This window comes from Schistocerca cancellata, chromosome 1, assembly GCF_023864275.1.
Source record: "Schistocerca cancellata isolate TAMUIC-IGC-003103 chromosome 1, iqSchCanc2.1, whole genome shotgun sequence".
Classification (NCBI taxonomy): Eukaryota; Metazoa; Arthropoda; class Insecta; order Orthoptera; family Acrididae; genus Schistocerca; species Schistocerca cancellata.
Genome location: NC_064626.1, coordinates 1,163,940,491 through 1,163,966,607, shown reverse-complemented (window position 1 = coordinate 1,163,966,607; position 26,117 = coordinate 1,163,940,491). Strand labels below are relative to the sequence as shown.

General features: G+C 43.1%; 1 protein-coding gene across 1 annotated transcript in view; it reads left to right on the top strand.

Moving 5' to 3' along the window:
• Positions 1-20,325, top strand: part of LOC126093714 (facilitated trehalose transporter Tret1-2 homolog) — a 138,236-nt gene extending 117,911 nt beyond the window's left edge. The window contains exons 9-10 of the mRNA XM_049908741.1: positions 7,965-8,185; positions 17,414-20,325. Of these exons, the coding sequence (XP_049764698.1) occupies positions 7,965-8,185; positions 17,414-17,887 (695 nt within the window). The 3' untranslated portion in view covers positions 17,888-20,325. The remainder of the gene's footprint in view (positions 1-7,964; positions 8,186-17,413) is intronic.
• Positions 20,326-26,117: the final 5,792 nt, after the last annotated feature.

Sequence of the window (26,117 nt, the reverse complement as noted above, 5' to 3'; positions counted from 1 at the left end):
ATGTCAGTATTTCTGTAAAAATGACGTTGTGAGTAAATGTCAGCAATAATTAACGAAATTTGAATTTTTAATTTTTTGTGGTAGTCATAATGTACCCCAAGCTTGGTAGTACACTTTATTGAAAACACGTTGATATTGCTAATAGCGTGCTAAAAGGGATTTTCTGGTTCTGGTCCAGCATTGATATTGCTAATAGAGTGGTAAAAGGGATTTTCTAGTTCTGGTCCAGCAAGATCACCCTCGTGGTTATCTCACGCCCCACGACGGTAAATTTGTACATCAGTCTGGTAATTCGACCTGTTTTGCTGCCATTCTTGAACAGCAGTTCGGGGAATGTTTTCCAACAGGATAACGCTCGCCCACATACCGCTGTCGTAAGCCAACTCGCTCTAAAGAGAGTAGACTTGTCTTTGCCTCCACGATCACCAGATCTGTCTCAAATGGAGCTCATATGGCACATCTTTGGACGACAACTCTAGTGTCATCCACAACAGCATTAACCGTTCCATATAAACCGACCAAATGAAACAGGCGTGGAAATCCATCCCACAAACTGACACCCGTCACCTATACAACACAATGCATGCACTTTTTCATGCTTGCATTCAGTATTCTGGCTGTTACAGCAGTTATTAATGTACCTGTATTTCACATTTGCAATAGCTTATCTCGCTCTTACAGTAATCTGTGATCTTGTAATGGCAATCACTTACATACCTTATCTACACAAACGTAATCCCGAAATTTCATCACTCTATATAAATTATTTTTTTGGTGTTGCGATTTTTTCCGTCATTGTAAGTGAACCAAAAGCTGTAGCGCATCCACAATATATAATCTTTGGTGCCTCCAAACGAATGTTAATAGTAAAGAAAACAGCTGTAGGTGTGTGTGAAAACAACGCGAATGTAAGTTGTTGGGGAAAAAACGATAAAACAAAGTGTCCCAGGTAGTGATTTAACGTAAGCTGCTTTCTGATACGAGTGTGTGAGCACAACTATCATTGTCACATTTCTGGATCTATGTATTTTTTGTATACGCTACGGCAACTCACACGTGAACCAACGTAGCGTATGTTTCGATAATGTATGCAAGCCATTGCGCGACGAATGTTTAAACTTAAAACTAGTAACTGTGGTTTTCCAAGAAAGTACTCCAAAACCAAACAGTGGCTCGTTGCTGCTGTACGCTATCAAGATCAGGCTTTCGAGGCATAGTTTTCTTCTTCTTTGAGTGTCTGCTAGTTCACATTTTGAAGCAGTCTCCGTACGCTCTCCTGTGAGTCAAACAGCCCTGAGACCATTCGTGCTGCCCCTCCGACTAGACGTTCATTATCCTATAAGCCTATAAGGGGTAATACTATCGATAGTAGTGTGACGTAGCCAATCGTAGCCCTTACGTATCGTTGTTCCTCTGAGACATTTGGAGCTTAGCGCGCCTTTTCCATCAGAAGGTACTGTCTTGCTGTTTTGTTCAAAAATGTCCAGCCGCTACCATTCGCTCGTCTTTATGCGAGAGAGGATAGTCGTTGTTCAGGTTTCGTGTGCAACAGCGGTACTCAATCAAGTGGTACCAAAAGATATGGACTGTTTGCTTATGTTGACAAAATTCAGTTTGGAAGTTTTCTGTCGAATGGTAGAGCAGCGGAAATTAGTGTACAAATCAGTATCGTAATTGTTACTCAGTAGCATCCGTTGGCGGGCTTTGCTATTACCTGATCATTTATCAAGCTAATCGGGAACTTTCATAACGTGGTAGCTTAATCTGGAAAAGCAATACAACAATGGGAAACTTCAATGTGAAACTGAAACTAAGTTTAATTGTTAGCATGAGCATTGTTGGTCTAGCCTTTGTGAAGGAGTGCGATGCTTACGAACTCAAGGGACAAAGTAGATGCTTTGAAATGTTCTTTCATCGCAACGTTTTCATTTAAAGGACATAATTTTCGGCGTTGACTGTAAAAATTATTTATTTCACAGCTGAAGTTTCGGCCTTTGGGCCATTTTCAAGTGGTACGGAAAAAGATTTTGCTCCAGCAGATGTCAGACTTACTTAAAAATACTCCAACACGTATATATGTCATTGTCAAAAATGGGCCTTATACATGTCGGAGGATTTTAAAGTCTGACACGTGTTGAGGCAAAATCTTTTGCAGTACCACTTGAAAATGGGCCAAAGGCCGAAACTGCGATTGTGAAATAAATTATTTCTGCAGTCGCTGGTAAAAAAAATGTCCTTTAAAGAATTCTACATGGGTGAATCCCGATCATCGGAAGTTAATCACGTTTCATTTAAACTGAAGAACTTGAAAAGCTGTGTCCCTCATCTGGATTAGCGTCGAGGAGCGTAACTGCAGTGCTCGTTATGAAACAATCCTTTGACCATACTAGACGAGCGAGTGAAATACTCATTCTTTTTTCTGAATTCTTATTATAACTGATCGTTGAGTTTCGCCATTGTCCACTACGATGTTGCCGTCACGGTGAGAACAACACGCTTAGGTGTGCTCCAGGTTATATTTATTACTCGTGGGTCGCCTAACCATGGACAGCTTGTTAGGCCGGTATTACACTATCAAATTTCTTTGTCAAAGATTTGATCAAAGATGTGATCAAATATTCCGTCAAATACATTTGACAAAGATCTTTGACGTAGCGCTAGAAGGGGTATTACACTGTCATTTAATTTTTCGTCAAAGTTCAAGATGTCTGACAACAACTTGTTATTAACCGCAGCAGTTGCATGTACCGCAATTGCATTGTGTGCACATGCGGAAAAGAAATGGGGGAAAAAAAGGAACCATACATACGAGGTCGGGATTACAACTTGATAATAAATTCAGTTGGGAGGAGCACATCACAGAACTGCAGAAACGCCTTAAAAAATCTGTATTTTCAATTCGAGTGTTAGCAGACATAGGCAACATGAAAATGAAAAAGCTTGCATACTTTGCCTACTGTCATTCCATAATGTCATATGGTATTATATTTTGGGGTAACTCTTCAAATCAAGCAAAAGTTTTCGGAGTCCAAAAGCGTGTAATACGTATTATTTGTGGAGTAAATACACTGACGTCCTGCAGGAACCTCTTCAAAGAACTGGGTATACTAACTACTTCCTCTCAGTATATTTACTCCTTAATGAAATTTGTCCTAAATAATATATCTCTTTTTCCAACAAACAACTCAGTTCATACATACAATACCAGGAACAAAAATGTTCTGCACAAAGACTTACAAGCACTTACTTCAGTTCAAAAATGGGTCCACTACTCAGGAACACTCATCTTCAATAGTTTGCCAGCAAACATAAAAAATTTAGTTACAAATAAAGATCAGTTTAAAAGGAGCCTTAAAGACTTACTAGCGGCCAACTCCTACTCCATTGACGAAATTTTTAATAGAAACAAATGATGTATTGTATTTATTCATACTATTAGTATTGTTATTTCACCTTTAAAAAAATTGACATGTTCCACATCCACGAGGATCTCCTCAGCACGGATCTATGGACCGAAAAACTAATCTAATCGGGGGGAAGCGTGGGTTTTACGACGACACGATAAAAGCATTCAACAAAACTTGTTACGTGAGCTTACAGTGGAAGACGTCAAGTCGTACATCAATTACTTAAGAATGGATGAGCATACATTTCTGTAAGTGCTCAGTGAAGTGTATCTTCAGATCACAAAGCACAATATTCACTTAAGAACTGCTACATCTTCAGAAGACAGGCTCACTGTAACACTCTGATTTCTTGCTACAGGAGAGGGTTATGTTATGTTAGGTTAGGTCAGGTCAGGTCAGGTCTCCAATCTTCTTAATCTATTTTTGTATTCAGGGTGCCTAACTTTGTAAAGCGCCTCATCAGCTTCATACATCTCTATTAATTTTGTAGTTGTTGATACACACCAATTGTATTTACCGGCAGTGTTTATAAAAACACTACAGACGACAGAACGCTGCAGCGATGCTAGCACTCCATGTGGTAGCATGTCACATTGGAGTGAACAGAAGACAAGCGATTTCTTTGATCAAATCTACAGCGAGGCCCTAGATTTGATCAAATATTGGACGACATTTGACAAAGTTCCTATTACACCATCAAATATCTTTTACAAAGATTTTTGACAAAGATATTTGACAAAGAAAAATATGGTTCAAATGGATCTGAGCACTATGGGACTTAACAGCTGTGGTCATCAGTCCGCTAGAACTTAGAACTACTTAAACCTAACTAACCTAAGGACATCACACACATCCATGCCCGAGGCAGGATTCGAACCTGCGACCGTAGCAGTCGCGTGGTTCCGGACTGAGCGCCTAGAACCGCTAGACCACCGCGGCCGGCTACAAAGAAATTTGATAGTGTAATACCGGCCTTACGAAAATGTTACTGTGAAATTGCCTGAGAAAGACTACAGGGCGTGTGCGTCGATTCTGTCATTGCAGCACATTGTCGACCAGCCGGAAAGGGGTAAACAATGTCGGCCTCCCCTTTTGAACAAATGAATTAACTTGCCCAGCGCATTCGACGAAAAATTGTCACTGCCCATCTGTCACCATACCCTGCACGGACACTCTTGTCAACTGCGCCAAGCTAAAAATAATTTTGTTATACATGCCAGACTAATGGGTCTGCCGGATTATCACTTACTTGAATGTGTAACCCCAGATCACATAAGAAACAGATTGACCGTCCTAACGGCGGAACAGGCAACCGTAAAAATAGTTTTCCCGTCGGTCAACGGATGTCGCAGGCGACGCTACAATGCTAACTGACCTGTACCAGTCACGGAATTGGCAGCGCTGTATCTTCGGTGACGTGAATTAGGCTGATTTGTGTTGGGCTAGAGCGCTGCGCGCGAAATGCATTCGTCACCCAGCTGACTGTACCTCATGATCGGCTGTGGTTTTTCCCGAGTTTTCAATCAAAGAATGTAGATTAGCTCCTGTAATTCTACAAACCAAGTTTATTTCTACTGTAGGGATACTTCTCACAATCATATGCGAAATGAAATAAATGAAAAGTAACACACAAACATTTCTCGCGAGCTCCACCCTGGGCAGGCTCTACAATGTAGTCCTGTCCACTGGTTACTACCCCAACCTGTGGAAAACCTCCCGTATCCTAATGTTCTTTAAACCTGGCAAACCGCCGTCCGCCGTCTCCTCCTACCGTCCCATCAGCCTTACCTAGGTCTTCAGCAAGGTCCTGGAATCTATCCTCACCCGACGCATCCACCAGCATCTCCGCCAGCACCGCCTCCTTCCCGTTACCCAGTGTGGCTTTTGGCCGTCCTTCTCTTCCCACGACCTTCTCCTTCACCTCACTCATCTCCTTTCCGACCAGCTAAATTCCCGTCGCTCCGCAATCTTCCTCTCCCCGGACCTCGAACGAGCTTATGACCGCGTATGGCATTCCGGTCTCCTCTTCAAGATCCAAACCTTCGCCCTTCCCATTAACTATGTCCGTCTGATTGGCTCCATTCTCTCCCGCCGTCCTTCCTATGTCACCATCCATAACACAGATTCCTACACCTTTTTCCCCTCCGCCGGTGTGCCCCAAGGCTCCGTCCTCTCCCCCCTTCTGTACCTTTTGTACATGGCGGACATGCCGCCGCAGTCACCCCCTGTGCACCTTCTCCAGTTTTCCGATGACACTGCCTTCCTTGCCCTTGCCCCCACCCTGCAGCGCCCCCAACACCTTCTCCAATCCCATCTTGACCGGTTCACCTCTTGGTGTAACCAGTGGTTGCTCAAGGTCAATCCCTCCAAAACCCAGGCGATCATTGTAGGCAAAACCACCCCTTCCTTCTGCCTCCTTGATTTCTATCTCACCATCTATGGGCGTCCTATCGCCCTCACTCCCACCCTTAAGTACCTTGGCGTCACCCTCGACCGTCGTCTCTCCTGGACTCCCCATCTCCAGACAATCCAAGCCAAGGCACGCTCCCGACTCCATCTCCTCAAGCTCCTTTCTGGCCGTACGTGGGGTCCGGCCTGGATCTCTGCTCCCCCTACCTTTTATAAATCCCTACAAATCCTTGAACGCCATGCTCTCCGCCTCGCCTATGGAATCCGTCTCCCCTCCCCCAAGCGGATCCTGTATGATCTCATCCCCTTCCCCCACCTCCTCCTTTTCCTTGAAAGTCTACGGATCCTGTACATCTCCCGCAAACTCGATCCTCCTCATCCGCTTGTCTCACCCATCCTCTCCCACCCCCACCTGCTGCCACGCCTGTATTCCCACATCCCACCCGGTCTCCATCTCTCCACCCTCCTTACCCTCTCCCAAGGTGGCTTCCGCCAGCTCCCCCTCCCTGATGATGTCCTCCTCCCCTCCATATACCCCTCCTACCAACTTTGATCCTCCCTCCCTCTTCCTCTGTCTGTTCCTTTGGGCACCCTCCCTCCCTCCTCCCTTTCTCCCCAGTCCTCCCCTGGGCCTCCCCTCCCCTGTCCCTCTACTCCTCCTCCCATCTCCTCAGCCATTGGCATTTTTGTTCTCCCCTCTCCACCCTCTCCACCCCTCCTCACCTTTCTTCCCCTCTTGGCAGGTCCCCGGACCCGCACACGCTACGTGGACTTTCGCGCGCCGGAGATCATCGCCATCTTTGTCTCTTGTGTGTGACGTCGTTTTGTGTTTTTAGTGTCCGCCGTCACACTTCTACGTTCACTTGTGCCGTCGGATTCACCAGTGTTGTGTGCGCCGTGTCAACGTGTTTTCAGTGTCGTTATCGTCGAGTGTGAACGGCTCCGTGTTTTTTGTGTGTCTGTGACCACTATTTTTTTGCCCGTCACTATGTTCATTCTGATTCTCCATTCTGTGTTCTGTTACTGTCAACACTATGGCTGAAGAGCGGCGTAGCACGCCGCTGACAGCCTACCTGCTTGTTTAGGTATTAAAATAACAATAAAGGAAAAAAAAATTCTCGCGAGTTACTTTTGAACTGCAGACTGTATTACAGTCGCATTGGTTTTACACTCGCCTTCCATGCCGTCTATTTCCTCTTTGTTATGCAGCTCTTCTGATACGGATTATGGTGGTAAAAGAGATCTCCAAGAGTAGGTTAACACTATAAAGCTTTCAAAATCTTCTCAACGTCTTTGAAATATAATCAGTTAATTTACTGACAAATACTGCACCGAGCAGTGGGTTTCGCGTTCTGACATTACAGACAGAATTATTTATTTTGCATAGAGTAAGTATAGGGATTAGGTGAGTTATAATGACAATATATTTTTCACATTGAGACTGTAAATAAGTTTAAGAAGCAGATTTTGCTTCCTTTCTATTTCTGTAAGCGTTCTTAAGTATAACCACATTTTGCATTTGATTACTGTTAGTTGTAAACGAATATAATTTCATGTACGCACTTAACAACGATATCTTCGAAAAAAATAAAGGAAGGTCTGCCACGTTATATCAGAATATAAGGTCGACAAAATTTAGATAGGATCGAATGTTTAGGGCTCTTTATTAATTCTTACTCGTAACTAATTCATTGATTTAAAATCCGCTTCTGTAACCTTTCTTTATATTTGACGGGAAATCTGAACATTTTTAGTTCAGGATTTGTCCGTCTACTCCTTCCACAGTTGATATACTCGCAGGCACTCGGCATGACGACTCGATCCACTACCACCGGCATGTCAGAAACAGCTGTACTTCACAGACGCCAGACAGTGGAAAGCTACACGCGTTCGGTCGATGTTGCCACATATTCCAAAGAACGGAGTGCCATCTAGTGGTTGGTGCCACAAGTAAGGGTGTGACGCTGTCGCTGCCTGGTGGCCGTTCCCTGACAATGGTTGCCTGCTAGACCAAGCGATCGGGCAATCTGTTTCTTACGTGATCTGGGGTGTAACTTACTTTTAGAAGTTCCTTTCGGAATGGCACGTGACACGAGAGCAAGTCGGGTTTCAGAGTGACGATGACGATGACGTGGGTGTTGCCGGCAGGGATCGACTCGGTGGTGTTCTACACGGTGATGATCTTCGAGAGCGCGGGCAGCACGCTGGACGACCACGTGGCGACCATCATCGTGGGCGCGGTGCAGCTGCTGGCCAACGTGGCGGCGCTGTTCGTGGTGGACCGCGCCGGCCGCCGCCCGCTGCTGCTCGCCTCCGGGGCGCTCATGGCCGTCTCCATGGCGGCACTCGGCGCCTACTTCAACCTGCAGGTAGGTACGCGCCTCAGGGCCACGTCACCTGCCTTCACCACCACAGTCGTCATCGTCAGCCTTTTCTCATCCACTGCCGGAACTATACAGAGTGCAATTATCCGTGTAACATGTACGTCATAGATTGTTCCAGACGCAAACGGAACGAATTTCCTAAAAGGAGAGAGGTGTTATGGTCAGGACTTGAATCCAGGACCCCTTGCTTACTAGGAAGGAATGCTAGCCATTATACTCCAATCAAACGGAGTACTACAGGAACACCCACTGAGTCCTCTGCTATTCATCCTTGCAGCAGAAGAAATTGTAAGAATACCCTAAATGGATGGTGTAATCTCATATGCATATGCAGACGTTATTGTACACTGCTGGCCATTAAAATTGCTGCACCAAGAAGAAATGCAGATGATAAACGGGTATTCATTGGACAAATATATTATACTAGAACTGACATGTGATTACATTTTCACGCAGTTTGGGAGCGTAGATCCTGAGAAATCAGTACCCAGAACAACCACCTCTGTCCGTAATAACTACCTTGATACACCTGCGCATTGAGTCAAACAGAGTTTGGATGGCGTGTACAGGTACAGCTGCCCATGCAGCTTCAACATGATACCACAGTTCATCAAGAGTAGTGACTGGCGTATTGTGACGAGGCAGTTGCTTGGCCACCATTGACCAGACGTTTTCAATTGGTGAGAGATCTGGAGAATGTGCTGGCCAGGGCAGCAGTCGAACATTTTCTGTATCCAGAAAGGCCCGTACAGGACCTGCAACATGCGGTCATGCATTATCCTGCTGAAACGTAGGGTTTCGCAGGGATTGAATGAAGGGTAGAGCCACGGGTCGTAACACATCTGAAATGTAACGCCCACTGTTCAAAGTGCCGTCAATGCAAACAAGAGGTAACCGAGACGTGTAACCAATGGCACCCCATACCATCACGCCGGGTGATACACCAGTATGGCGATCACGAATACACGCTTCCAAAGTGCGTTCACCGAGACGTCGCCAAACACGGATGCGACCATCGTGATGCTGTAAACAGAACCTGGATTCATCCGAAAAAATTAGGTTTTGCCATTTGCGCACCCAGGTTTGTCGTTGAGTACACTATCGCAGGCGCTCCTGTCTGTGATGCAGCGTCAAGGGTAACCACAGCCATGGTCTCTGAGCTGGTAGTCCGTGCTGCTGCAAATGTCGTCGAACTGTTCGTGCAGATGGTTGTTGTCTTGCAAACGTCTCCATCTGTTGACTCAGGGATCGACACGTGGCTGCACAATCTGTTACAGCCGTGCGTATAAGATGCCTGTCATCTCGCCTGCTAGCGATACGAGGCCGTTGGGATGCATCACAGCATTCCGTATTACCCTCCTGAACCCACCGATTCCATATTCTGCCAACAGTCATTGGATCTCGACCAACGCGAGCAGCAATCTCGCGATACAATAAACCACAATCACGATATGCTACAATCCGACCTTTATCAAAGTCGGAAACGTGATGGTATGCATTTCTCCTCATTACACGAGTCATCACAACAACGTTTCACCAGGCAACGCCGTTCAACTGCTGCTTGTGCATGAGAAAGCGGTTGGAAACTTTCCTCATGTCAGCATGTTGTAGGTGTCGCCACCAGCGCCAACCTTGTGTGAATGCTCTGAAGAGCTAATCATTTGCATATCACAGCATCTTCTTCATGTCGGTTGAATTTCGTGTCTGTAGCACTTCATCTTCGTGGTGTGGCAATTTTAATGACCAGTAGTGGAATTTGAGTAAGTCAGTAACACATTGGTCCACATCTCGCCTTTATGCTAGCAATTATTCCGCTTGGCGTTAATGATACAGATGTTGGATGTCCTCCTGATGGGTATCGTTCCAAATTCTGTGCAACTGGCGCGTTAGATCGTCATAATCCAGAGCTGGTTGGAGGGCCCTGACCATAATATTCCAAACTTCTCAACTGGAGAGAGATCAGGCAGCCGTGTTGGCCAAGGTAGGATTTGTCAAGTATGAATACAGGCAGTAGAAATTCTCGTTTTGTTTGGGTGGGCATTATCTATGAAGGGCAACAAAATGGGGTGTGGAGTATTGTCGATGTACCACTGTACTGTAAGATGACATCCAAAGGGATCCTTCTATGAAATGGCACACTGGACCATCACTCCTGGTTGTCGAGCTATATGGCAGGTAACAGTTAGGTTCGTCTCGGGCATCTCCAGACACGTCTTCTGCCTGGAATCTCATTGACTGGAGTAGAATTGTCTTCAGTGACGAGTCCTGGTTCGAAATGAGCCCCAATGATTGGTGAAGATGTGTCTGAAGATGCCCATGACCAACTTGACTGTTACCTGCCATACAGTCTGATAAGCAGGAGTCTGGTGCTCCATTTATTTTCATAGCACAGCACATTTGGTTGTCATCCGTGACACCATTACAGGGCAGTGGTATGTCTATGACATTCTACACGCCATATTGTTGTCTTTCATAACAAGCCATCCTATGCTTAACATGTCAGTAAGATAATGCCCTTCCACACACAGTTAGAGTTTCTTCATGTTTGCAAAACCCTATCTTGGTCATCAAGGTCGCCGGATCTTTTTCCAATTGAGAATGTGTGGAGCTCTATGGACAGAGCCCTCCAACCAAATCGGCATTTTGACGATCTAAGGTGCCAGTTGGACAGAGTTTGGCACGATATTCCTCAGGAGGACATCCAACAATTCTATCAAACAATGTCAGTCCGAATAACTGCTTTGGTAAGAGGCAAAGATGGCCCAACACGTTATTGACTTAAACAATTTGTGAAGCTCTTTTTCTTGAATAAATCATTCAATCTTTCTGAAACTGTAATCATTTAATAGTCTGTACATGTACGTCACCTCTACCGATTTTCGTCCCATTTGGACCCTTTTTTTTTTCGTAGGGTGTAGGTTGTGCTGCAGAAAGTTACAATGGGCAAGTGAAATATTTTCTTAAAGTTTCCTCCACCCAGCACTAAACCAAATCAAACTAGACCAGCGCACCATGTAGCAAACACAATTAGAAACAAGCATAGGTCCAATAAGTCAAATACGAGGGTGAGTCAAATGAAAACCTTAAATTTGTAATAACAAATCGAAATTTCGTGCCGTTATCCTGTAATTTGGTAAGCGTGCTACAAACAGCGTGCAGAAGGCCTGTAGGTGGCAGCATTGTGCAGATACACACATATCGTCGCAGTATCAGTATAAAGATGGCCGCCCCACTTGCGACTTGCACCAGGGAAGACCAGCGTTCTGTTATTAGGTTTTTGCGTAGTGAAGGTGTGAAATCTATTGAAATTCATCGACGAATGAAGGTGCAGTACGGTGATGCATGTTTGTCACAGCAGCAAGTCTAGGAGTAGGAACTTGGCAAATGTTGTGACTTCAGTGGAAGATGATCCTCGTCCGTATTAGGCACAACGAGTTGTGACTCCACAGGACATTGCAGCAGTTGAAGGCATAGTGAAGGAAAACCGCCTAGTGACACTGAGTGACATTGCAGCATGTTTACAGATTAGTCATGGGTCAGCACACCGCATTGTGCATGACTTGGTCCAGTTTCACAAAGTGTCTGCAAGATGGGTGCCACGGCAGCTGACTCCTGAAATGAGAGAACGACGTGTTGATGCTTGTGAAGAACTTCTTCGGCGCTTTGAACGAGAAGGTGATGGCTGCCTTGGAAGAATCGTTACTGGGGACGAAAGCTGGGTTCACTTCCACCAACCACTTCCTCATCCACCATACTCACCAGACTTTGCCCCAAGTGATTTCCATAAGTTTGGACCACTCAAAGACGCAATAGGAGGTAAAAAGTTCCGTTCTGATGAAGAGGTACGCCACGCGGTGCGTGTGTGGTTGTGCGGACTACCAAAATATTTTTTTAAAGGAATGTATGCACTTTGTAAGCGCTGGAGGACTTGCATTGAGCGTGCGGGAGATTATGTTGAAAAGTGATACAGCTTTGTAGCACTTCTGCACAATAAATAATATTTTTTAAAAATTTAAGGTTTTGATTTGACTCACCCTCGTAATATGACACATCCCAGACACTACTGCTTCACCTCTTTAGAGCGAGAAGTCTGAATCGTTAATTCAGCAAAATGACATGTCTGGGGAGGGATCGTAACGTTATTCTCACACCACAGCACGATGCTGCAAGAACGAATAGATCTTTCATAAGAATGCTTATCAGCCCACTGACACGGTAGAGAAGCACCAAGCTGAAGACTTGAAAGCCACTGTCGTGACACCAAGGTGTAGTGAAGAACACACATGGCCTCAGAAAACTAGTCGTCCTTGGCAAGACATAACGCCATTGCCTCAGACGGCCAGCAATAAATACTGAAGCTTGCAAGCCCATACTTTATCCAGTTAGAGTGAACCAGTTACAATGTTGATCCTGTGAAGTACTGCCTACCAATCACCAGATGACTTCTACTTTTGAAGTTACTGTCTTTGTGCTCTATCGAACATGGTCGTTGTAAGTTGCCAACATCTCGTCTGCTGACGCGACGTCTTTGGAACTTATACTTCTGGCTTGCTGAGAGCCTGACTTAATGATGTTTAGCATACTGTCAACCTGTTGCTGTACACAGGAACTGCGCTGAAGGCTGCTGCCCCTGGCTTGCGTCTGTGAGCAGGCAGCAGAGTCCATGATCTGTCTTTGGTGGAGAGGCATGCTATAACTCTGCAATATCTTGTACATTCCGTGCAGAGCTGCTGGTGTTTACTCAGCACGCCCCTTTGATGTCTATGAGAGGGCCCCAGTAACAAGCAGTCTACGATCTGATGGCTGACGCCGCAGTACAAGCTGCACCTGCTACCTGCTGCCCAGTACCCTGCACCACATTGCATTATTACGTGAGCTGCCACAACAGAGACCCTGACAGACTGCTGACCACACACATCAGCACATTCTACTCGGCTTGTTGTGTTCACAGCCTCCCTCGCTTCTGCCACAGAGAAGATTATTCAGTTATATCACTTAAGGGGGGGGGGGGGGGGGGGGGTAGGACGTCAAACGGGCCGACTTGGAGCAGGAGAGGCATCACAGGACATTTTAATTTCCAGTGTCTATAATCTTACAAATAAATTCGTAAAACTTTGTCAGCAACACCAGGAAGGATTCAGGATTCACACTCATTGCAGTGGAAGTTCGAAAACCTAACAAAATAATTCTTTTTTTACGTGCGAAATTTCATCATTTTTTCACTTACTGATGGCAGTATTTGTTGCTATAGGTACACTTTTCTTCATAAGTTAGAGAGATTCTTCGATGAATTTTGCACAGCATACATACCATACTCACAGGTGTATGAAACTCTAGAATTTATTTAATTTATGAAAAAACGAATGAACTGTTATATTTTAAACTTCATGTTTAGAAAAAACACAAATTTTATAGTTAATTACCTCAATTTTTACCACAGTTTTTAATAGATTTGGAAAATTCTAGAGTTTCATACAACTTTAAGTATCGTTGTATGCTGTGCAAAATTCATCGAAGAATCTCTCTTACTTATGAAGAAAAGTGTACCTATAGCAACAAATACGGCCATTAGTAAGTGAAAAAATGATGAAATTTCACATGTAAAAAAAATCATTTCGTTATGCTTTCGAACTTCCACTCCTATGAGTGTGAATTCTGAATCCTTCCTGGTCATGCTGACGAAGTTTTATGAATTTATTTGTAAAAGTATAGACAGTGAAAATTGAAATGTTCTGTGGTGCCTCTCCTGCTCCAAGTCGGCCCGTTTGGCGTCCTACCCCCCTTAAGTCCAACAAATACTGACGCCGCACCCAGAATAAAATGAAAATAAAATAATATTACAAACAATCTTTTATCAGACACCACAACATACATTGATGAAGAGATGTGTTGAAGCCTGCCCTCACATGAACATTGCCTGTGTGTAACACTTGTTGTAAAGAGCTTGTCATCGAGTGAATATCTGCAGTTTAGATCCTCAGAGACTTTGTTATGAGGTGTTCAATGTAACTCAGCCATAATTTGCCGAATTGGTTTACAAACCTACGTTTATTTGGATTATTTACTTGTTTCATTGTCCTTTGCTTAACCCTTTCATTCGTACCTACAACAGTGAGACGCCCTGTATCTCTCTATAAATATTTATTAATTAATAACCTGAAATAGTGCAGGGGTACAGCATCACTTCTGTATAGAGCTGTATCATGACAGTGTGATGAGGCGAGAGAGCAGGCTGTTGGTAGCTTAGAGAAACAGCATCAAAAGACAAAACATTTTACTAACACTCATGCGACTACACGTCTAGCGGTCACTTCTCCTCACAGTATGGCGTGTGGTGTCAGCAGGTTGATGGTTACTGAGCCATAACTTCGGTGTCCAGGAATGATGCCTCCAGAAGCTTACACAGTGACATGCACCCCGGTTAGCGGGACATCGATGCTTGAAAATGGAGCCAGCACCACTGCAGGGCTGCTTGCAAGGAATACCATCCTGCGGTGATGAATGTCACCCTTGTGAGTGATGGTACATAGTGCCTCGGTATCTTCACCAGCACAGAAGGGTGAGCAGTTGTACTGCCTCAGGTTAGTTCTGCTGCCCTCTAGGGCAGGAGTGTGGCTGCTGCTGGATTGGGCTAGGAGCCATCTCACTGGTGTAGAAGTAGCAGGTCTCAGGAGGACTTGGCACTCACAGATAGTGCAGCAGTGGAAGCCCAAACATTTAGTGGCTGCTAGCTGTCCCATATTGCTCAGTCGTCCGGCGTGGCCCCCTTGTTCCCAGACTCATTGCTGGACTGCTGATTTCTCTGCTGAAATTAATGGTTATTTACATTTGTTTGTGGCCTATTTGTTATGCCAAAACGCTGTTTACAGCTGTGTTTGAGACAACAAAACTGTGTTCTTGTGATGCAGAAATAGTTTGGCTCACCCTGCAAGAGCTCCATTTTACTGCTGTGTTACATTACTGTGGTGTTTGCACTAGTCCACCTCATGTATTTAAACAGCCCTGATGTAGCAACCGACATGCCTGCCCACCAGCTCAATTGCTAGTATTTGCAGTAAGGCCCAAAAAATAATGCCAGCGCTCTAAACTGCTCGGCTTCTTAATAGAATTCTTCGTCTCAACACTAGCTTTAGGATTTACTGCAACCGATGCACATCTTCATGATCCGACCAACACTTTTAGCCCCTGGTAGCTAACTTCTCTCATACCCACTTGTAAATAGGCACAGATTCACAGATTTCTCCTCCGGCGGGAAGATCCGCCAGTATGCAGTACTTGTTGTGTACAGTACCTGTTCACAGTATTTTAACAGAATGTGTTTTATACCAACTCATGAGGGTAGCAACCAACTAATCAGCTGACCTGTCCTCTATTCTAGAAGACGCTGTATCAAATGTGGTCCGCATTTTAAGATTCTGTATCATATCTGGTCTTCTTAATGTGTTTGCAGGGTGGTTGCTTTTATCTTCCAATTGCTCAAACAGGCATAGTTCCCTGTTACACTATTTTAGATGTTGTGTAGCTGTAGTTTGTTTATTTTAATCAAAAACTGCCATGGGACATGAATCTTCTGGTCTTCTGTGTCAAAGTGTAATTCTGAGTGAGAGAGAGTGTCCCAGGGTGGCACATTTTATATTTTATGGGGAATGCAGACTCTCTCAGTGAACCACAATGATGAAGTTTCCTCAGGTTATCAACTGAATCAAGGCATCCCCTGCAGCAAAGTTTCGACAAGTTCCCTACTCGTCATATTCAAGCAAAGTGTCGGGTTCATGTCCATTATGTGTCTTTATATCCACTGGACTACAGGGTCTTCTTCCTCTTCTGCAACAGCTATACCACTTACACACCTCTGGAAGGGGTGTCGTGGGTGGTGGTGGGTAGAGCAGCGGACAATGGTGGGTTGGAACACGCAGCATGCTTGTGGGTCTGAGTGTCAGATCCTGGCACTGCCAGTCAGTTCCATCTGCAGCTTTCGTCACCTTCACATTAGAGCGCTCTTGGCGTATTATTACAACCACCATACCACATACGGAACTCAGCTGGAAACCACTATCCTGGCTAACAAGGTGATCATGAACCCATATCTCCACCGTCTTTTTGATGATCGAGTCCCAGAACCCCTTTGCCTGGTACAGCACCTTGGTCTGCTCAAAATTAAACATATGACCCTTGTTGAAGCTGCGCTCTGCTGCTGCAGGTTTTTCCTTTTGGGCGAGCCGAACACTTCTAACCATATTCTGAACAGTGCTGCTGCGAAATACACCGCTGCATCTGGCCACATTTGCAACTGATGCTATAGACTCCATGTGTCCATAGTCATTATTTGTCTTTCATTGAGCCGAGCATATTTTTTATTTTATTTTAGCCAATGAATCAAAAATGCTTCTAATCTTATTTTTCCCCAAAATCCTGGCAATATTGAACATGGGTGGTCCATCATACGGAAGGAAAGCCAGACGCTTTGTATATTCTCCTGGGTTGTCTTCTTTCTTCTTTGTGTATGCATCCATGATGGTGATATCAACAGGGATAGCAGTTTCCAGCTGAGCTCCACATGGGGTGTGGCAGTTGCAAGAATACACCAAGAGTGCTCTGATGTAAATGTCGTGCAGGTAGCAGATGGACCACCACCACTCCGCCATTCTACCTTCCCCACCATCATCTGTGACACCCCTTCCAGGGGCACAAGATTGGCACAGTCTTTTTAGATGAGGCAAAGGAGGCTGTGGACCAGCAGCATAAAGACATGCTATGGATATGAATCTGACACTTCACCTGAAGATGACAAGTAGAAACATGTTGAAATGTTGCCGCAGAACTATGCCTTGACTCGGCTGGTAACCTGAGAAAATTTCACCATCACCAATTTATATTTTGCCATCTGTTGCATACTTTACACGAAACAAAACCACGTTTGTCTCCAACCAGTTGAGTAAGAGTGCTGATGACCTCACTGTTGAGTGCCGTATACACACTACAACCACACCACCTCTGTCACCACCACCACTGGAACAATGCCAGTGCGACTCGACAACGCTCCCACTGCCGAAAATAGGAACTTAACGTATCAAAGGTCCCAGAATGTCAGACTCACCGGCTAGTGTGTGCTAACCAAAGAGTACGAGTGTAGCAGATAAAATATTCTTACAGTCGCTGTGGGAACGTCTACGATCTATGAAGTGATGGGCGTGTACGGCACTCGTGTTCCAGGAGCAGAACCGCGAGGAGGGCCTGGAGCTGCTGCCGCTGGCCAGCCTGGTGGTCTTCATGCTGGGCTACTCGCTGGGCTACTGCACACTGCCCTTCCTGCTGATGGGCGAGCTGCTGCCGGAACGCCAGCGCGGGCCGCTCAGCTCACTTGCCGGCTCCTTCAACCTTGCCTTCATGTTCGTCGTCATCAAGACCTTCCACAACTTCCAGCAACTGCTCGGCAATGACGGCACCTTCTGGCTGTACGGCGCCATGTGCCTCGCTAGCTGCGCCTTCGTGTGGCTGCTGGTGCCCGAGACGCGCGCCAAATCGCTCGCCGAGATCGAGCAGTTCTTCGAGGACAGCAACCAGGCGCGCAAGGAGAAGCGCGCCGCTGCAGCCAGGGCGGTCGTAGTCGCCGCCGCCGCCGCCGGCGTCGCTGACGTCGCCGACGGTGCGCCGGAGAAGACTGACCAGGCGGCGGGAAGCAGCTAACGCCGGGACATCGCTCCCGGGCGATCGTGATTAATGTTCCTGTACAAGCGACTCTCCATTACAGTGAAGGACTGGTCATTTTATCGTGGTCGCTGTCTTTCGGCGACTTCATTATGTAGAACTGAAGGTTTCCAAGTCACCGCCGATTAACTTGCCTAGAGCACATCAGGTCAAAAAGTGGATCAGTCTGTAGCTGTACTACACATCCACCTCCACCTACTACCAGCAGCCAATGAAATATCGTCTTCCGCTGGGCACCTAGCCAAACATCACTGTGGACAGCGATATCTTCTCTCCTCCAGACTACGCTGTGGCAATAACTTATTGCTGTCCACAGCGTCACTTTATGAAGTATGGCGACACAGAAGGTCACTTCCCCTCTCTGTCAACGTGCATACGGAACGTATTCCCTTCCATGCTGTACTGTTTTTTACTCTCTCTGTGTGGTAAGCCTTCGGACATGGCATTTACTACACAGGGCGTGAACGATAACCGTTAGCAACATAATACAGTGGTGCAGAGAAAGTCGAGACGAACAATTTGAGACACTCAGGGTCTGTAATGCTGGGAAATAACTCAAAGTGGTCTACTACGCCGGCAGATAAGTCAGCTATTTCGTCAACAACTTCCCTGTGAGGGTAATGAAAGAAAAAAGATTTTTGTGAATGTTATGCAAAAGCTAATTACGATTGCAGTGCGACTTAAATTTAAGCCTCACTAATTAGGTAGTACGAAGGGCAGACAAATAAAATGACTTAATTGTTAATTTTATAGTATTAAAATTCAGGAAACTGTCAGGCAAAATTTACACAAATGTCAATTCTAGAACTTATAAGTGCACAGCTGTCAACTAAGCCAATGGCGAAACAGCCAAGTCAATTCGGTGAGTTAGTGTGATGGCTTATTCACCTAAAGATGGCGGCTGGGTGGACTGCAGAAATATTGTGTCAAGATGGTGATATGTTCCAGCTGGAGACCTGACAGGAACATCAAGAGCAGAACATGTCGTATCTCGCTAATAATTCCTGTAATTTCCGATTTTTGCACAGTGTAGGAGGTAGCGGCATGAATAACATACTAAAAATCCTGACTAGTAAGGACAGAGTGTTGTGGTGGGGGTGAATTTGGAGGTCACTGTGGTACGTTTTCCTTGAACAACTTGAAATCCGCGGCTTCTAGTGAAAATGTATTCCAGTAAAAAATTAAAGTACGTTAAATTTCCTACAGATAAGGTTCTATTCATTTTTTTCTCTAGGGTCGTAGTTTCCACAATGAGAACGAGGGAATTTTGAAAATTTCCAGTGATGCGCAGCCGCTGTTGCTTACTTGGTTTCTGCAGACCAACCTGTGGTAGTTTCCCGACTTGATAGTCCACTACTGCCCAAAATCAAATTGTTCGCTTCGACTTTCCCTACACAAGAGGTGTCCAAACAGGCTTCCTCAGGTGGCCCAAAGCAAGTATCAGTGCTGCTCAAGAAGTATGCACCTGTCACACGATAGGGGAAAAAATCATAAAATTCCATTTGTGTAAAGTTATGATAAACTGAATATTTTCAATCTGAAACTCCCGCCACACCATGCTATTCTCACTTTGATCGTTACTGCTTTTTTTTCTTCTCTTCATGACAGTTATTGTTAATGTTAAGTATATTATGTGGCCCAAAAGTACTCGTCTTCCTCCAATGTCGCTCAAGTAAGCTAAAATGTTGGACATCCCTGCTGTACATCATTGTTGAACTTTGTAAGTAGGGACTGTTTACAACGTTAGTACCGCCTTACTGATTCTTCTATCGACAATTCTATCTTAATATTGGAAAAATTTTAGGAAGCCCTGAAACGTTATCAGAAGACCAGGAAGGGTGCAGTGATATGATATAAAATATCCAAACAAGATTTTATGCAAGTGGGTTGGTTATTTATCAATGCAACAGCAAACATTCAGATTCCATACCCATTGAATAATTAACTGTTGCACATATAATTAATAGATGCTTATCACACATTCTACAGGACTACTTTATACCTCCCCTCGATTTCTCTTTTGGTTGAATAGCTAGTCAGTGATAGTGCATGAACTGGGCACTTAACTGAGTAAATGAGACACACACTTATCTATCTCTTTCCTTCAGTGGAAAATCTTTTTAGTTGCGTGACTGGATTCTCTAGCTGTGTTCCTTTATCAAAATGCTTATTTCTGAATACTTTCTTCACTTATTGTTTTCATTACTCCTGATACTTAATCAGTACAATCTGCATACTAGTGTGATCTCTTTGGCTGTTATTGTAGAGGAAGTGATGCTTCTTTTCAATATCTTCTATCTGTGTTTCTGTTTCTTTCAGTCAACAGTCTGTCATTAGGCTTCACATGATTCGTCAGTCCTTTCTAGTTTTCACCAGGTTATTCATTTCTACAATGTTACTTCGGGCTTTGTCCTCATTATTCACAATTACAGTCATTCATTTACTTGGTGTGTTTTACAGTCTGCAGCTTCACATCTGGCCATATTAAATTATCCTTGAACTGATACCTTAGTACATGTGCCCATAGTGCTTAAAACCAATACATTGATGGCCCAATGTCACATCATACATCCTTCTTCTGCAAGTGTTGCGTACCAGTTGGAAGAGTGATTCCTGATGCATTCTGCATAGACAGACAGATTTTGCGGTGTTGCCAGTTGCTCTCCTTCTGTTCCAAACTACACATTTCAATTGCTGGCAACACTGGAGTTTATTCTGCATGGCGACAGTGTTTCTGATTCTCATTAAAATTATATTCTTGGAATCATATTTCTCTCGCTTCATAACGTAATGTTGCGTAGATTTGTTTGCTGTATCTCATCCATAATAAACACAATGCTGACCAGATAGATCCTCTATACCTACACTAACATGAATTCAACATTAAACATTCTTTAAGCACTATACGACAGAATGATTCTACTGGTTGATTAATGACGAATACTCTAAAATATTAAGCTCGCTTTTTTTTTAGTCACTCAAGTGTGACATGAACCGATTTGCTGTGTGGGTGTATATGACAAGTAGTTGCATATTGGAATATAATTTTTTGTTTATACTGTTGATGGCATACTGCCCACCACTCCTCTGCTCTCTGTTGGGCATGTGGACAGGCTTCCCATAGGTGAAGCCCTTGCAATCAACCCCCTCAATGTGTCAACCGTCTGGAATCACAAACTCCTCGTTCACCACAACGGTCAATATTTAAGAAGAAATTGAAGAGTATAAAACACCTGACCGCCTGTGTAAGTGCAGGCACTTCACACAGCCAGCGCTTTTCACAAATTTCTATCTACATGTATTCGATGACCACTTTATTTTGCACTGTAGCACCTCTCTTCAAAAGCTCCCAGAGTTGTAAGTTTGCACTGTCTATGTCAGATTACCCGATCCTGCTATGTGCCTGCTTCTCACTTTTGAAAACTTTATTGTTAGTCTTCCTCCATTGTTTGAGGGCAGTAGATTTGTTTTGCAAAAAAGTCTTTGTTCATCACTAATTTATATTTTACCCTTTGCTTGCTCTAGCCATCCTGTGTAATTTCTCAAGATAGCAGGTTCCACAACTTCTAGTGTGTATTATGTAGCTATGATTTTTACAGGTTAGTGTTATATTTTGAGATAGTGCTCACTACTTTTGTCTTTTTCATTTGTTAGCTTTGAATTCTGTGCTAAATAACTTGTGGATTTAATCTGATACAGCACTTCTGTGATTCCTTGCCTTCACCAATACTATTTGTTGTTGGTGCACTATTAAACATATCAATCAAGAAACTGTATCAAAAGAGTTATTAAAATTCTGATAGTTCCAGTTATTGTGGAATCATATGTATGTTTCTGTTCTAGCTACCACTCTCACTGTTATTTGCTATAATTATATTTTCGGTCATCAAGGTTCCTTTTTGATTATTATTTATTTCTCAATGAGACCATAACTATTGCTTGTTCAGCCATTTTAATGCATAAAAAATTTCTCTCTCACTCTTAGCTAAGAGATGTGTGACTAATTATACACAAATGACTAAATTTGAAAATCTACATAATGTGTGACTTCGTTTTTCGAATCAGTGTTCTCCATTTCGAATTTAATTTTTAAAAAAGTAGATAAAAAGAGAAAAACAACATCTCAGGACGTAATGAACTAAGCAAATCCACTTCCAAGAAGATTTGTCTTCTAGGTATTCTGTCTGTCTTCTATTAAATCTGCTTTTACAATTTCGGTGGCCAGATAAAGTTCCCAAAATATTTCCCATTTGCATGCACAATATGATCCTTTCAAATATAGTACTTGCCAAGACTTTTAGCCGACATATCAAGAAGAAAGTAAATTTTTGAGGAACTTCGTTGGTAGACGGTAGTGCATCTAAATGATCAGTAAGTGTCAGGAGATACCTACTACCACTGATGCAATGTACTGTCTGAGAAAGAGGTCTATGACCTCGTTGTAGAAATATTTATAACCTCCTCTTTTGGCTACCACAGGAAACATGACATTGTTCTTGTATAATTTTTCTTAGGTCATGGGGTCTTTGCAATCCTGGTAGTTTTCTGTTGGGCATGGATTTCTTGTACCTCTTGTTGTGCTGCCATGTTTATTTATTTTCTTTTTTCATTTAATTTTTTTCCTGTTCATTGTCTGAATAAGCCTCTTAACTGAAGCCTATTTACAGAAATAATGTTTCACTCTAATCAGAAGTGTATGATTCACTAAGTATGACTAGTAAAAAGAAGACAAAGGGTCCTACAGCTATGGGATCATGCTTACAATCTATGGAAAATTTGATGACGTAAACGAAGCACTACTGTATACAGTGTACCTGATATGTGTTGTTGAGTGCCTGCCTGAACAATAAAGAAAAATGTTATTACTGTTATGTATTTTTGTTTTTCTAATATCCAACATACAGTGACAACAGGGACGACGACATCGACAGCATGCCAGTGTGGTGGTTTTGGTAATCTGTTTAAAAGTCGAAGAGCAAGATCAAATTCTATTGCTGTGAAAGTGTAACAAACAAAACTAGAAGTCATGGATGACAACCATGTGATAATTTCGTTGGGAATGTGTGCTAAACTTATAAATTGACACCAAAGTCCGTAATTGGTGACAGATAATGTCTCCCGAGCATTCTGAATAAGATTTCATTAGTTGCTCAGCTAATCGGCCTCCAATTCTGAACACTGTACGTTGTCCTAAGTTTGAACATATTAAGCTCGCTTTTCTTTTTTTTAGTCACTCAAATGTGCTGTGTGGGTGTATATGACAAGTAGTAGCATATTGGAATATAATTTTTTGTTTATACTGTTAGGCATAAGTATTTAAGTAAAAGATTGTAAAAGGTTAAAATTCAAATACAGCCTAGATGATCACCAAACGTACTGTTTCTATAGGGTGCACACATTAGTGTTAACTCTGTCACATGCCCTCAGTTCCATGAGACACTGCTGAAAGATTTGGGCTTTAACCTATGACTTGTGCGCACTGTGTGGCAATTACAATCCATAAACCATCACCATTTGCAGCTAAATACAGGGAGTCCCAGTAGAAGTGGCCAATACTCAGGGATATGACAGGAACGGTCATTTGAAGCAAAAAAAATGTGGTAAACATGGGCTCTAAAATGCCTACATTAAGAGCTGTGAGCACTTCTTTATCTTCAATACTGTGAAACAAATCTCTTCTGCTGTAAGCTCTTTGCTTTCCATATTTTGGGAGGAGTTAGTATCGACCTGACAAGATAGCTTAAGAGCTATAAGCACTTTTTCAGTAGAAGAGATGTGTCTCGCAGTAGTGAAGATGAACAAGTGCTAATATCTCTTAAGGTATGCATTTTAGAGCGCATGTAGGCTGTTTTGTTTCGAATGATTGTTCCTGTAATATCCCTAAATGTTGACCATTCCTCCTGGGACACCAGGTATAAGTGATGAAAACTTCTTCCAACGCCAGGAGTCGAACTGGTTAACAGTAGGTCGCCCATGAGTTAGCGAATTCGTTTCATTTTTCTACTTGTGGCACTTCCGATTCGAGTATTTTGTTTATATACTAACACAATCTCTGTGGTAGAAACTCTCGAGAAACAAAAGGCACAAAAATGACAAAACTAGAGCAACACAGTACTCGTAAGCTACAGAGAAATTCTTTATAGGAACAGTCCAGGCAAAACCAGCTTGTAGCTCAAGTTCCAATACTAGAGTTACAAGTAAACAGACAAATAACAGTGTCAGCATAAATTAGTCTGTTCCGATCATCCAAAACACTGATGTAGTGTGAAGGTAGCGATAACTTACAATAAATCAAGCAGTGATTATAGCCTGCTTAGCCAGCTATTTTACTCACCAACCATGAACACGAGGAGGTGGATGATGGGACGATGGATAGCAACAAGGAGTAGTGTACCACGCAACACACTACTCTAAAGTCAGGTTTCCACCAAACTAAAGTGATACCACAGAAAATGGCAGCATCTGCTATTCTTTCCCTACGCTCCTGTCAAAATTCTAGTTGCACGATTTTAATATGGCGTCAACAGAGATTATTTGGTCAGGCGTTGGTGTCGTTATTCAGGTTATAACAGTAGTAATGAGCCAAGAATCCAATAAGAAGAAGAGATAGCATAAATGTTGGACGTTGAAGTGGATTTTGGTCAATAAATAACACAAGGGCATCATAAACACTTATAAATGAAATAGCATTCATCAACTAAATTGAAGACATGTCCAGAAAATGAACTAACCCTCAAATGTAAAAACTTGGAGGTAAGTGTTACCATTTGTGGCTGGGTACTGGATCTATCAAAATTTGTGTTGGTCTCACCCCTAAATATCACTTAGGGGTAAGACCAATGCCAATTTTGATAGTTCCTGTACCCAGCAACAGATAGCAACACTTATCTCTAAGCTTTTACATTTGAGGATTAGCCCATTTTTCCGCACATGTCTTCAATTCTTGAACCACTTTCGGATGACAAAAGTAAATTTCGAATAATTGTTGAGCTTATAACAATGCGGATATGCTACCGGTAGATTCAGTAAAACTTTCTGGCTAATCTTTACAATCTGTTCACACAATATTTCGACATTTAAGATCTGTAGACGCTCTATAAGTTCTATAGACACAGAAATATAATACCGAAATTACAGCTTATCGAAAATTGTCTTCATTGTAGGCTTACAACCAAATTTGCAACCACACGATTATCGAGAAAACATAAGGTTGACACAGCAAAATGCATATTACATGTAAACAAACCTCTGAGGACTAACATCACAGAAATAGCTATTTTAATTTCACTAACAAACCAAACAACGAAAATTACAAACTGTGCAATCATGTTAAATTATTTAATAAATTATTTTTTGGGACTTCATGTCTCATACGAAAACTTAGGAGTCAGAGACACTGAAATGCTTCCTAGTTTTTGTCAGTCCTATCCCAAACAGAAAATAGCCAAATTTGAAATATCAAAATTCTGTCATAATTTTGAATTCAAAAGCATAGTTGATTGACAAAACTGCTAACATAGAAATTACTCATATTATTTGTAAATCCTGATAGGGAACGTAAAACAGATGTAACCTATTCATAGAGAAACACAAAAGTGCCAAACACCTACTTGTCAATCAGAGTGGAAAACATGCCCAAATCAAATTAAGTATACCATTGTCAACACAATATAAACATCATATTCCATACATAATCAATATTTATTATAAGAGTAAGTGTACAATGTGCATGCCGCTAAAACTCGGAAACGAGTGCCGGTACGATCAAGGGAGTTATATTTTGTGGTAGACCTCCATCCCCCATCCATGGAGAAGGTTCCTGTTTTTACCTGAAGGGCGTGATTTTGAAGATATAATGCCTGCAAAACTTTTCTCTCTAGATATTTTTAGAACGTTAGAGAATATTCGAGAGCATTTCACGACATTCCAGAATGTTCCACAATGATCTCTGATGTTCTGAAATAGTCTGTAATAGTCTGTAACATTCAGCAAGAGTCCAGAATGTACGGGAACATCCCAGATCATTTTGGAACATTCCAGAACACTCTAGAATGCTGTGAAATGTTCTGAAACGTTGTGGACCATTCGAAGCCTCTTTGGTATGTTCTGGAATTCACCACTAGTGGGGCTGCCCATTGGTAGGAGTATATAAAGCAAGGCCTGTTGTAGGCTCGAATGTCAGTTTCTTCATATCAGTGATGAAAGTAGG